This window comes from Ammospiza caudacuta, chromosome 8 (assembly GCF_027887145.1).
Source record: "Ammospiza caudacuta isolate bAmmCau1 chromosome 8, bAmmCau1.pri, whole genome shotgun sequence".
In the NCBI taxonomy this organism is placed as follows: domain Eukaryota; kingdom Metazoa; phylum Chordata; class Aves; order Passeriformes; family Passerellidae; genus Ammospiza; species Ammospiza caudacuta.
Window position 1 is genome coordinate 30,902,948 of NC_080600.1, and position 13,695 is coordinate 30,916,642.

Sequence of the window (13,695 nt, forward strand, 5' to 3'; positions counted from 1 at the left end):
CATTCACATCCTCACGGTGCCCTTCATGGCATCCAGCTGCATCCAATCATGGCTTGGGCACATACATTTGGTTCACTTCCCCACACACAGATGCATGGTTGGTGTGGATTCCTCTGTGTTTCTTACAACTGATGAATTTCTCTGTGAAAGTGACTTTGTGTACAATGGGTATATAAGGTGAAAACAACATTATGTTAATAAGGTGCTGTCTTTTCCTTTTAGATCTAGTTTTGAGGGTTTTGTCTTTCACTCTCATTGAACCTTCTTTCTTCTCCTACTGTAAGAAAATGAAAATGAGCATTGCTTCTGTCAGTGAGCCCCATTCACTTTGAGTCTTCCCCTTCTAAACAGTCCTGGATTATTTTCTGTTAACCTCTCTTTGTACAGATATTTTTCTATGCCTTTGATTAGGCATATTAGTGTTCCTGACAACCTCCTATTTCAACAACATATTCTACCTCTGGCAGAGATAAAGAGTCCCCAAGGTAAGATCCTTCTAAAGTGCTTCACAGGCTCTTCTCACTTCTTGACCAAAAAGTATGCTATACTTATAGTATACAATACTATTAAATAGTAGCATGTCATCAACATGCTTTTTCAGCCACTTCTTCAGACAGTGGATAAGTACATTCACCCACTCTACTATCAGCTATTCATCAGATATTCTGTGACACTAAATTTCTTTTTATGGTAAAAATTGACTTTATTTTTTTTTAATACTTTTTCCCTTTTTTTTTCTCCCTACAACATTTCCTTTCCCTTATCTCTCTCTCCCTCTTTGTATAACTGCCCAATTCCCTCTCATCACTCACAATCACAATTTTCTGCTTTATTCAGAATTTCTATTCAGCAGTGGGCTCTAAAGTTGACAGGATTTAGAGAAACCACTGCTAACATAAACACAGTAAACTAAGCTGTAATGTTGATATTTCCATATCCACACCAGACACTGGATACCTATGACCAGACACTAATGTGCAAGAAATCTGGCGTTTATCTGCCCCTGATAATAACTGGCTACAATAATTCAGATTCCTACACAAATCCCTTCAATTAAACATGTAAAAATGCTGTTAGAAAGAACTTTAAAAAATAGAAAGAAACTTAAAGTAGACTTAGAAAGAACTTTAAAAAAAAGGTAAGTGAACATTAAAAACCCACTTTTCTTTAAATGCAATGATGCTGCTCATTTCTGATGGTCTGATTTCCTCCTTGAATTCATCCTTCACAGATTAAAGGCACTGTAATTCCCAGAAGGCATGAGCTCTCTGCACCTCCACTTTTAAAAACACTAAATGAGTCATTGCCCTAATTTTCCATTCCAACTCCAAATTCTTCAGCTTGAACACATTTTGGGCATACAGAGGTTACTGCTTCTTGAACTGTATACAGAAAGAACTGCCAGCCTGAGTAAAATAAAAGCTTTATTTAGCCCATGAGCCTACCTCTGCCTCTGAGGGTGAAGAGAAACCCAGGGAAGCCAAAAGGTTTTCCTGAAGCTCATTCCCATTTCCCAATGGTCTTTGCCTCACAGCTACCTGAGTGGGAAGCTACATCTAAGCCTCCATGTTTACTTGCACCTTCTGAATCTATCAGACAAAACTGGGGCTTTTTCCAGATGGGTTTTTACTCCCTCTCTTGATCTATCAGCCTCCTGGCTGTCCTGTGGGGATTTCAAGTTGAATTCATTGTATCAGGAAAAAGCAAGGAAACAAAAAGCTCCCAGATCCCGTTGTGTAGTCATTTAGGTGCCCCTTAGCTCATATATGATGAAAAAGAATAAATTCCTGTGTGCTTTCTCTATGTCACAATGATCTCCACTATCACCTGCTGCAGTTCCCCTCAACCATCTTTTTAATTTGTTTACTCTCCCCAAACATGGAAGCCATCCACGTTTCTCCATTCACAGGTGGTGTGTTACAGATTTATGCCACAGAACAGTAATATTTTTTCTGTTCCTTTTATGTACCTAGCGTAACAACACAGAATTTCGTATTTCACCTTTCCCTGAATATGGAGCACTTTCAGAAAACTAAGCAGAAGCATCATCTGAAAAAAGAAGCAAATTGAGAATCCATCTCTGTGTACACAAAGTGATTTTTTTCCCACTTTGCACTTAATCGATTACTATAAACAATTTTTATGAGAATAACAAATAAGAGAAATTCCCAGAGAGAAAAGAAGCTCTTTTGATTAAGGTACCCAAACCATATTCTGTTGACCCAGAAGCATAAGTTTTCCAGGCTAGGAGGTTCTGCCAGTTTTCCGCACCTCCACCTTGCTCATAACCAATGTTATGAGAATGTCAGCAGGTTCATTACAGATAGAGAGCAAATCAGGTATATGCCTTCTGGATTTCTGCCAGATAAGGTTTTTTTGAGGAAAGCAAATGCAAGGTGTTAGTCAAAAATTCTACTTCTTCAGCAGAGATAAAAAGCACTGACAATGTTTTGATCACACATATTTATATGATAAATAATAAAAATGAGCACATTTCCCATATTGAAGATCAAGGAAGGATATTCAGACAGAAAGGTGAAACTCTGTTTCAATTCTTAGGAGATTCAACAGCAAAGGAGACACATCTTATTAAATATTTGTTACAATTGAATAAAAAACATACTTAATAATTAATTGTTGTGCATTTAATTAACATAATCACTGCCCAATTAAATAAAAATGAAAATTTAATTTGAGGCACTTTAAGTACAAGGAGATTAAGGATAAAATATGAATATCCTGAGTCCTCAGTTTTCAGCACTGAGTGTGGAAGTGATATGTGGCAAAGTAGTTCAGCCAGAATTAGCAATTTAGAAAGGGTAATAAAACATTCCTTCATCTGCACCTGGCCACAGGAAGCAAAAAATGCCAAACAGGAGATGGTGTGGGAAATTTCACCTCCATTTCAAATATAAAAAGCAAAAAAGGAGCTCTACCATCCATCCCCATCCACAATAAGGGCCATGTAATCTTTTATCATACTCTTGGCTTGACAATCCTATATACCAAATAGGACCCACTTAAGGGGAGAATTTGTCAGACAGATCTGTTCATTTGAAACAATTCTTATTTTAAACCTATGGAACTGTAAGGTTAAAAAGCCTCAACCAACAGGTCACCTTGCCAGGCTCTTGCTCTGCTACCCATCTCTTTGGTGTCCCCACTCCTAAGATCATCACGCATTCTTCTCCATACAAATACCAGGGACAATCAAGGTTTCCCCTCCTTGGAATGCCAAAGGCAGCACATTTGTATGAGGGGATGTATTGCTGCCTACACCAGCCTGGAAGGGTTTATAGATAGCTCAGTAAGAGGAGTTTAATAATAATTCCCAGATCTAGTATTCTAATAAAGCAGAGAAACCATTCAATTACAAAAGAATAGTTTGGATTCTAAGTTTCTATCTCTTTAGTAAAAACCAAACATGCCATCAAAAGTTAGGATATTATGAAGTGCCCTTTATAAGGTGCAGATACTGTTGAATATATCACTTAGCAAGGCAAGTCCTTCAAACTTATTTTAAATATCACTTTTACCTGGATCTTATTTAAGGAAACATCTCAAAGTGAAACCTCAGTTACAAATTTGCTGCTTCTTCCCCACTCTTGAGCTGTATTATTGACATCTCTATAATTTTATTAAGACCATCTCAGATCAAATTAGACCCAAGATCAAGCAGCCAAGTCAAGGTTAGGTCATTACCTGTTATGTTGCAAAAAACACGGAGTGGTCCCAGGGGTCCACTTCCATCAGAATCGATGTAGAAGAAACCTGATGTCCTCCCTTGGTGTCGGTAAGCCTCACAGGACTGCTCATAGACAGCTTTGAAAGAAAGAGAGAGGGACTGCATCACAGACAGAACACAGACAGCCATGTTTTATACATGAGTACTGCATTAATTATTGCCATAACAAACCCTGTTAGCACACAGCTGATTAGCATGTGAAATTTTACGGCATCTGGGTTGGAACCCATGCTCTAAATCACACATTTCTGTAGCTAATTCCTTTAAATTAATGCAGGCTGGCTTTAAAGATACAGGTACTTGCTTTATTTTGGATTAAAGGATGCAAATACTTAAATAAAGGGATATGAACTTTCAATGTGACATATGTAGCCATGGAGTGGTACATCTATTCACCATGTATGGTATTTCAAAGACATACTTACATACACACAGGTACACATGATTTACTACCTAGGCATGCACTTAAGTGTTCTCAACACGTGGTAGATATTTTTGCCAGTCCTTGCCTTCCCTGCAGGATTAGGTTAACAGGAAGCATTAAAGCCCCACCACAGTCTACTGTCCAAATGAAATCCATTGTTCCCCAGCAGAAAAGCTCAAGCTCAGACATGGTCTCCATCCTAGGTTATGTTTTTACGCTTTAGACCTAATTTTATAAAACCAACTCTTTCTCTCTGCTTATCAATATTCTTCTCTTAGTGTACCAGTGCCCATGAAAACCCAAGTGGTTAATAAAACAAGTACAGCAGGTCACCGAGAACAAGAAAAAGAAGAAAAGTCCACTGGTCAGTACAATCTTTGTATTTGAGGCGTATTTTCAGAAAGCTACAACTGTCATTTCATATGAAGCAAAGAGAAAACTCACACAGAGAGGCAATCTAGAATATCAGAAAGTCACATGTATGATCCTGGACCTTGAACAACAACCTTAAATCTCATTTCAGGAGTTGATTTTTTTCCTCCCCACCTGCTAAAACACTTACCTGATAATACTGACAAAATTATTCTCCTTAACAGTTTATGACTGCTGTATTGAGGCTGTAAATACAACTGCAAAGTTCCCAGGGCTTTTCATGTAAAAGAAACTCAGGGAGCTTTGCAGATTGATGGCAGGCCCAGCACTTCCTCACCACTGCTAAACACAATCCCTGCAGAAGACAGCAACTGCTTCACAGCAGCAGGAATAGCTCCTTACTCTCACTCCTGTGCACACATGGATTCACATTCCACCTTCTCCCTCATTCTCTTAAACTTCTCAAATGAAACATTCAAAAGGCATATATGGTGAGCCCTGAAGAAGTCTTGTCTGAAGAATGCTGTGAGATATTTCACTACTTAGATATTGGACATTTCTTCACTTCTGCCAACAAAACAGAACCACAGTTCTAGGGACTCTAGTCCAAACTGGCTATGGATTAAGTCTCATCCTTCAATCATTTGTACACTCACAAAAACATTCTTTCCCTTGCACACTTCTTGCCTAACCAGGTATCTTTAGCAGACAGAACATCACTGAGTGCTAAACAAGCACAGCACTATCCTACCCAGGGTTAAGAAGCTGCTTAAGGTACTCAGCACCTGATGAGACAGTGCCTTAATTAGCATCCATCCTATAATAAAGAGAATTAGGAAAGCCATTTCCTCAGAGTCTGATGAATTCAAGCATGGTAGGAGGCCTGAATATCTCTAAATTCCCACTGTGATAGCTGGCCAAGAACACTTATTAAATGCAAGTTAAATAAAATCCCCAAACCAGAACCTATTCTTCCAGTGCTCAGAACCTGAGGGGCTGACAGGGGCTGAGTTGCAGAAGTGCTGACAGAAGCAGTGGGCATATGGAGGTCAGGAGAGAGATGGTAACAGGCAATTAAGTAAGCAACCGAGGAATCATGGTTTGATCAATTTGCAAAGTTCTGAAACTGCAGTTCACTCTGAATTCGCTGTCATCATCGTTACAGGACACTTCATCTTGTCTCATTAGGGAATATGCCAATTGCTTCCTCAGAATTGTTTGCTGAGTGTTTTTGAAGACAAAGGATGGTGCGAGGGGTAGAGACATAAAACAAGTGTGTTGTCAGGGAACTGGCACAGCAAATCTCAGTCTTCATCACAACTTGTTCTTTCTAAGTGTTCTTCTTCTTGACTGTCATTTTGGCTGGAGCCCATATCTGAGTTTTTCAAATTAGTAAGGAAAGATGTGAAGATTCTGCCCTTAATAACATGGGTAGATTCAAACAGAGATGATCTACTCACCTTTAGATAGCCCCTTTGTCACTGTAACTTTAGGGGAAAAAAGGCTATACAGAGCTAGAAATCAGGCTAAAGGTGCTCAATTGGTATAAATCTGAAAGGATACACAAGCTTCCATAAAACTACAGTTATGTCTGCCAGAAGGAAATCCATCCTGGCCTTTCAGTTACATGAGAAATCCAGCACTACATACTGGGAAGTAGCAGAAGAAATGGGAAAAGGCCATAAACCTCAAGCTCTAGCACATAAAACATATTCCATCATGATTAGTGAAAAGCAGTTTTGGTGGGCAGTTTATTTCATACCTGCACACAAAGTTTCACACGCCTGTATCTGTAGCACTTGGTACTGCACACTTCTAGACTGCAAGCAGATGGGCCATTTATTTTAATTCTCTTTTTTACTGTTTTTTTCTATATAAAATGCATCAAGAAGAAAATTATGTTTGTTTTTCAGTCACTGGCAGATGCCCCTACAGACATTTTGAGTGCACCAACCTTTCCAAGCTCTGCTCAACACCTTGTGGCCTGAGATGCTTTCTTGCTTCAGAACAAAGTTATTCAATTCCATTTGCTGAAAAAGGCTCTATTATGACAGTAACAACAACTTGAAGCCATCTTTATGGGTCCATGAAAGACAAGATTTCTTTGCTGTCATTATTCTCTTTTTGCAATCAAAAATATCATATGAAGGTAAAAATCAGACAAACAGCTGTGACTGTTAAGACCCCAGAACCTCAACTTTGAAAACCGTCTTCACATTTATGCTCTGTTTTGTGTCAGGTTTCTCTGGTGTAGATGGAGTTGTGTTCATTTTGGGAATATCAGGGAAACCATTATTGTAATTGTCATTAAAGAGTCACCAACCATTTAAGAATAAAAGGCCCCACTTTCAAAAAGCAAGCACTAAAGGTAATGATGGAACTGTTGACAGCTACACACATTTTAATGGCAAAGAGAATTTGCACCTTTTTAATAAAGGAGAGGTATTCATCAGTTCGTTCAGAGTAGAACCCACCATGAATTTTCAAACATTATTTTTACCAATATTTAAAATTTATTTAAAATTCATAAGCTTAAAAATCAAAACTATGGCTCTGAAATGTATACTCCCCTCTTTTTTCAAGCCATACACTACACCTCCCCACAGAAATATCCTAGCAAAACTATAAATATTCACTTTGATTGGTCATGGTTCAAGCTATAGATCCATGATTCAGACTTCAGTGTCAGAAAAGCATTATCAGATTTGAATATCATTATAATAAAACCTTTTTTGACCTTTTGCATAAAAAACCATTCAGAATTTAATTTCCTAATCTCTGCATCAAGACCCTTATGGCTGGTCAGGCACAGCACATGCAGGAGCTCTCTGTTACTCCACTGCCAGGTCTGAAAGGACTGGGGTCACTCTTGCTTTGGGTCTGCAGTTGAAAATTCAAGCCTTTATTCAACATGCTTCACAAGCCTGAAAGGTTTTAAATATGAGAAATTGTGTCACTGTTCAATTCTTTGAAGTATCTTGAACCTGATAATCCAACTGCTCTAATTACAGTCCTTCAACCAGAGGTGATTTTATCCCAGCTATGGCTGAAATCTATAACAATACATGGCTAAGCACAAACATTTCCAAGGTCAAACTTCCATTTTTTCTGACATAAAATCTTTTTTCTTCACTTTTTCACAGACTGCCCCTTGCTATATTGATATCTGGCTTCCAATCCTCCTTTTGCCCTAAGCAGTTCACCTGCAGTCTCCATGGCAGCCTTTGCTAAGCACAGGCTTCCTGTTCCACTGCAGAGCTGCTCAGCAGATGAGCCTTTAGATGCTCTCAGCTCCTAAGTTCTTAGCTCTGTTTCCTTGGCCCTCATGTTCTTATGAAACCTCTGCTGCCTTTCAGGCTTCATTTTTGGTTTTTTCCACCTCCAGTCCTACTTTGGCTAAAAAAAAAAAAAAAAAAAAAAAAAAAGGCCATTCTTTGTACACAGCCTTGAACTTCTGCAAATAACTGTTTGAGAACTTCTGCAAATAACTGAGAACTTCTGTTCTCAAGGAGCAAAATATTTAAAGCCCCCTCTCTTCAATGGCTAATGAACCTGCTATTCACTCAGTAAGATGCACTCTTACCCCATATTTAAAAATCCTGCTTGCTGTTGCACTCGATGTAAAGGTCCGATGGCACTGCTCAGTTCTGCTGCTGGGAGGACCAGGCAAGGCAAACCTCTCTCTGCTGCACCCAGCAGCACATTATTTATGTAGATACCACCAAGAATGTAAACTTCCAAACAAAAAACAATTTGTTTGTTTTTTTTTTTCCCCTCAGACAACACTGTCCTTTTCAGATTTAATGGACACCAAGATAACTTTCCTCAAAAAATAGAAATAAGCCTTAAAATCCCCCATATTTTGTTCTGACTGCATTCCCTATTACTTTGGAAATTGATTTCATTGCATGAAATGTGAGCTAGGGATTCAGAATTTCAACTGTACTAGTTATGACTACCAAAATGAATCCTGTAGTATTCCTGCCTCAAGATTAGATTCTCATAATCTAATAAAAGTAGCTGATAATTTTCAATTTCTCAGAGGGAGAGAGCATTTTATGGTGGTATAATACATAAAATACATTAAAGGGACCTAAAGAACTTTAATTCTTTATTTCATTGGGAGGTGCTGACACTGTCCACTTTTCAGATAAAATGCAGCAGCAGTGAGTTGCTTTTATCATCTCTAAAAACTGTAAAGTCATGAAAAAAGGTAGACAGAATACTTGCAGCAACATCATTTCAGGCTCATTTAATCATTGTGTAATTCTTTGCATATTACACAAGAAGAGTAATAATAACCCCTATAATGGTAATTATTATTGCATTCAGAGGTGAGAACTTATGTACTGGTTAGACTGGACAGGCCAGTAAGAGCTGGAGATTCTGCCAGGATAATCAACCAGCCACAGACTGACCTTGGGAAAACAGATATACACAAATGCTGAGCAGGCTGAATTAAGTATTCTCAACGAAATGCTCAGAGCTCTTGGAGGCAGATCAGAGATGACTATTTCAGTCTCTGCACATGTACCTTAGGCCTGACAGATCTGCTCTTACAGACTTGGAGTAATGAGCAATGAGCAAAAGATTTTTCTAAATAAAAAAGAAAGCAGTATGTAATGGCAGGTTTCTTATTTCAACAACAGAGGGATTAGTACAGCAATGAAATCAGGGAGTGATCATAATTCTCACCCCTAAGATACAATTGTCTTGTTAAATGCCAGAAAAACCTACTCTCAAAACCTGGATTGTGACAGCTCTGCTCTTGACAGAATAATGCAGTCTCTGCTGTGACGTGCCTGGATGACAGACAGCTTATTTCTTCCTTTTTAGAATATGTACTTGCTCATCTGGTAAAGAATATGTTATTTCCACAAATGGAATTAAAATGCCTTTTAGCACAGGGTCTCCTAAATGGATGCTCAGGAGAGATACTCCCATTCCACCTGGTTTTTAGACAATCTCCTGCCATCCAAGCTTGGGCTCCCCCTGGCCAAGGCCATGCCAGGCCATCCTCCCCTGTCACTGCCCTGCTGTGGCTGGAAGGCAGCTGTGACAATGACAGAGCCCAGCCTGGGGCTGCTGCTGCAGGAGGGCAGCCAGGGACAGCCAGACCCTTGTGAGGGAGGGACAGGAGTGACCAGAGAGGCAAAGGATGCTGTGCAAAGCTCAGAATTTCGGTCTTGCTGCAAAGTCCCCGTGTCCCTCAGGGGATGGTCACACCTGGGGATGGCTGATTTTACACAGGACTGAGTGAGTTTCCCACATGCTCCTTTCTGCTGGAAAGTCCTGAGGAAAGTCCCACATTCAATGTGTTATTTACAAGGAAATCTCAGGCAAAGGGAAAAACTTTTTTTAAATGAACACCCCTGAAGAGAATGCATTAATAACATAATAACTTATTACAAAATAAACAATAAAAATTCATATTCCAAAAATATGGTGTGAACAAAAATATGCAGGAACACCAAGTGCAGTACTGAAGGTTTGATTTGAATATTAAATGTGTTTTCTTTAGTCAAAGAAAACCAGCGTGTTTAAGCGCACACGGAAAAAAGCTGCTCAAGAACCTCAGACAGGAAAATTGGCTATTCAGGACATGCAAATTGCACTACCAAACTCACTAGTAGGCATCTATCAGACTGAAACTCTCAAAACCTCATTTTCCCATCCAGCAAAGTGTACACATCTCCCTACCTTGGAACACAGGAGGATTACCAAACCCCCCGCTGGCATTTTAAGATGCAGCTCCAGTACTGCTAACAATCTGGCTGAAGCTATATTAAGCTTTTCAGATTAAAAACATGATATATGCAGTAAGCATATTAACATTAAAAAATACACTTTCAGAGCCTGAAGTTATGTTAGGTTTATGGCAGATCAATGCCTAGATGACATTTCCATTATTGGATAACTCTTTCCTCCAGCAATTATCTAGGCCAATAAGACACGTGCCTGTATGTGTCAGATAGATCACACACCAAAACAAATACCCAGAATTAAATTCCATTCTGTTAATTATCACCTTGCAAAGCTTTGGGACACACTGACAACCCCAAAAGATGAGGAATTTAATAATTATTTTATATTTCTCAACATCTTTTTATATCAATGTTCAGCACTCTTTGGAATTAAAAAATTCATGCAAGACTAAAAACTACCTGAAAACTATCATCAATAAAAATCATAGAAATACAGAAGGGCAAAATGAGGCTTTCTAAGGGACTAGGACAGCTCACCAAAAGATAAGATTACTAATCATTATCTTGCAATAAAGCTACACCATTCTGTATCTCAGGGCCATTTTACACCGGTCTACTGCTCTTACTATCACATGATAATTACAAGAATTAATAAAATCAGAGGAATGACTATGCAGCTTTTAAACTATGCACTTTCAATTAATACCTATATTAATTTTTATATATGTATATTAATATATAAAAATTAAATCTGTAGTTCACTTACCTATTTTTCCCCTCTCTTCCCACCTATAATTCTGACCTACCTTCAGCTGCCTACTCTATGTCTGAGCTAGGACAGCCTCCCTCTACAGACGGCAGACTTCAGAGGTGGTCCATGAACTTCCCATGGACACTCCAGCTCACAGTGACAGTAGTTAAGCTCTGAAAGCAGCTCACACTCCTTTTTCCATATAGAGAGAGGCCAGACCACTATCTTAACTTGGATGTCACAGTACCAAGACTGCAAAAGATAGATTAGCTGAATCCCACCCAGGCCTTTTCCCCAAGCTGTGTACTAACATCAGTGTTTGCATCTGGAGGAGGAAAAGAGAAAATTAACATTACATTATTATCTGTTTTGCTATGGTTCACACATGCAATGGATCCTCTCTATCTGGATTTTATCAGATTACTCCAATACCTGACAGATCAGCAGGCTACCCACCACACTGGAGAAATTGGGAAGGTATCTATCCCTAAAAGGCTTCAGCTGAGCTCCTCTTCCAACCTATCTAAATGCAAGCTATGTGAAGCACATTGAAAAGATAAAGCAAAAAGCAAAACCATACATTTTAGAGATTGAAATACGATTGAATCCTCAAAGCACTGTCTCAGCTACAGATAAGCTCAAGTAGCAATAAGTTTCAAAAGAAAGAGCCCAGACAATTTCAGCAGACGATATAGATCACACACCTTTTAATATATCTGCAAATTGGATCCTATTTCCAACAGAGCTGGAGAAAGTAAGGCACAGCAAAAGTCTTACACAATGAAATGTAAATCACCAACAGTTGGCTTTATATCCTATAGGGTCATTCCATGAGTCCTGGTTTCCCCAGAAAGCATATACAGGTTTCAGCAAGACTTTACTTGCATTCACATTTAAGTTCAGAGAAGAGGAGAATGGAAGCAGGACCAGATGACACTTCAGAGTGAAACTTCTGTGAAACAAAATAAGGCTTTAATGGGACAGTACCACACCCTTTTCAGTAGTGGACCCTTATCTGGACCAGGCAGATTGCCAAACATCCTGTGACAGTTTAGAAGCTTTCAGGATCAGAAGGAGTTTCGAGTGAACAGGAGGTTTGCAGGCAAGTAGCTGCCTCTAGTAAGATTATATTAAAGTCATGTCTAGAGCCAGACAGTTATTTCCATGTATCTTCAGATGGATGCTTTCACTTCATACACACTTCCTGAATTTCAAGTACACATTTTCAGACATGCCAGACACAATTTTGTCCCACATATCTGACATGGTCTTGCAAACACTGTCCCAGCTGTGTCTTCTATCAACTTACTGTTCTTTTCTGACACTCTCTAATTCCCTTATGTTGCATCAAATGCAAACTATTTATCTTTGCTTTTCATGGCACATTTCCAACCTCTTTACCTGTCATGACTCTGACATTTGCCTTGTCAAAAATGTCAAACTCCTCTGGCCTTAGCCTTATATTTTTCACACAAGCACATTATTGCTTTCTCCCATTTCCCCAAGCACTCCATTTCTTCCTCTTTTTAATCTCTACTTTGACTATTTTGGTATAAGAAAGCCTAGAAATAATTACGCACCTGGTAGACTGAAACTGCCACCTGTAATGCTGATGAAGCCTTTCTAGCATTCCATCACCTGTGCCAGCATGTTTTATACCCTCAGAAACTTAACTGCACACTCTTTGGAGAAGAGATTGTGTGTATTGTTAGCTGTTGCTCACAGCAGGATCCAGTGTGGTCTGTGAATATTTGGAGCTAAAAATAGGACTGCTTATATACTAACCATAAAATGTATTTCAATAATTCATATTTGATGACAACAAGTTAGGGACAATTTCTCTCAAGGTCTCAGTTCTTAAAATGGTAAAATCTCCCAGTCTGAGATGGTAAGACACAAACTAATTAAATCTGGCTTGAATATGCATGCCATGTGGTTCTTCCTAAAAGCACGACAAAGAATGGGTTTTTTATTCTTTTCAACCAGTGGCACCCATATTTTACCATACCAAAATGAGGTAAAATCTATGGTTATGTAACTCAGACCAAAAAGAAATCCAGGCAACACTGAAACAATTCACACTGTTTTGCTAGCAGCAGATTGCCAGCTAAATCTTTCCCTTGCTGCTGCATGGATTTGGGTCTGAAGGGCAGTTTAATAAAGGAAATAGCCTCTCCAAAGTGGTATAAGTTCAATTTCAGGTCTGTCAGCATCAGTGTTCTAGAAAAATAAAAACTCTTGAGGTAATATTTCAAACCATATGAAATTAGATGTTTTACTTTGATAGAACTACACTGAATTATATGATTGGAGAGTTTCCTATACATTGAGGATATTCTGGAGTTATGCTGTGATCAAATCTGTGCCTTTCATTCACCTGCTAAAAGGTACTCCTGCACATCCCCCACTATCAGCTGAAAGTGATAACATCTCTTGTTCTGCAAGTTTTGTATCACCAGTCTGTGTTTGCCTGCTGGCTTTGAGTTGGTTTCATTGCATATTTCAAATAATGAATGCATTTCTCCAGATTAATGTTGCTGTTTATCAGCACTGCTTGGCTCACAGGGCAGCTGGCTCCACAATCTAGCTGGAATCAAATTAGCTGTTGATAAATCAGTTGTAAATAAGCTGAGCAGCTGAATAGCTGTACATCACACCTGTGCACAGCTCAACACAAGAGCTTCTTGAGAAACTTTTC

General features: G+C 38.9%; 1 protein-coding gene across 1 annotated transcript in view; it reads right to left on the reverse strand.

Moving 5' to 3' along the window:
* The window catches only part of CNTNAP5 (contactin associated protein family member 5), a 266,317-nt gene that overhangs the window by 87,896 nt on the left and 164,726 nt on the right, over nt 1–13,695 (reverse strand). Inside the window, exon 12 of the mRNA XM_058809950.1 lies at nt 3,703–3,822. Coding sequence (XP_058665933.1) covers nt 3,703–3,822 — 120 coding nt within the window. The remainder of the gene's footprint in view (nt 1–3,702; nt 3,823–13,695) is intronic.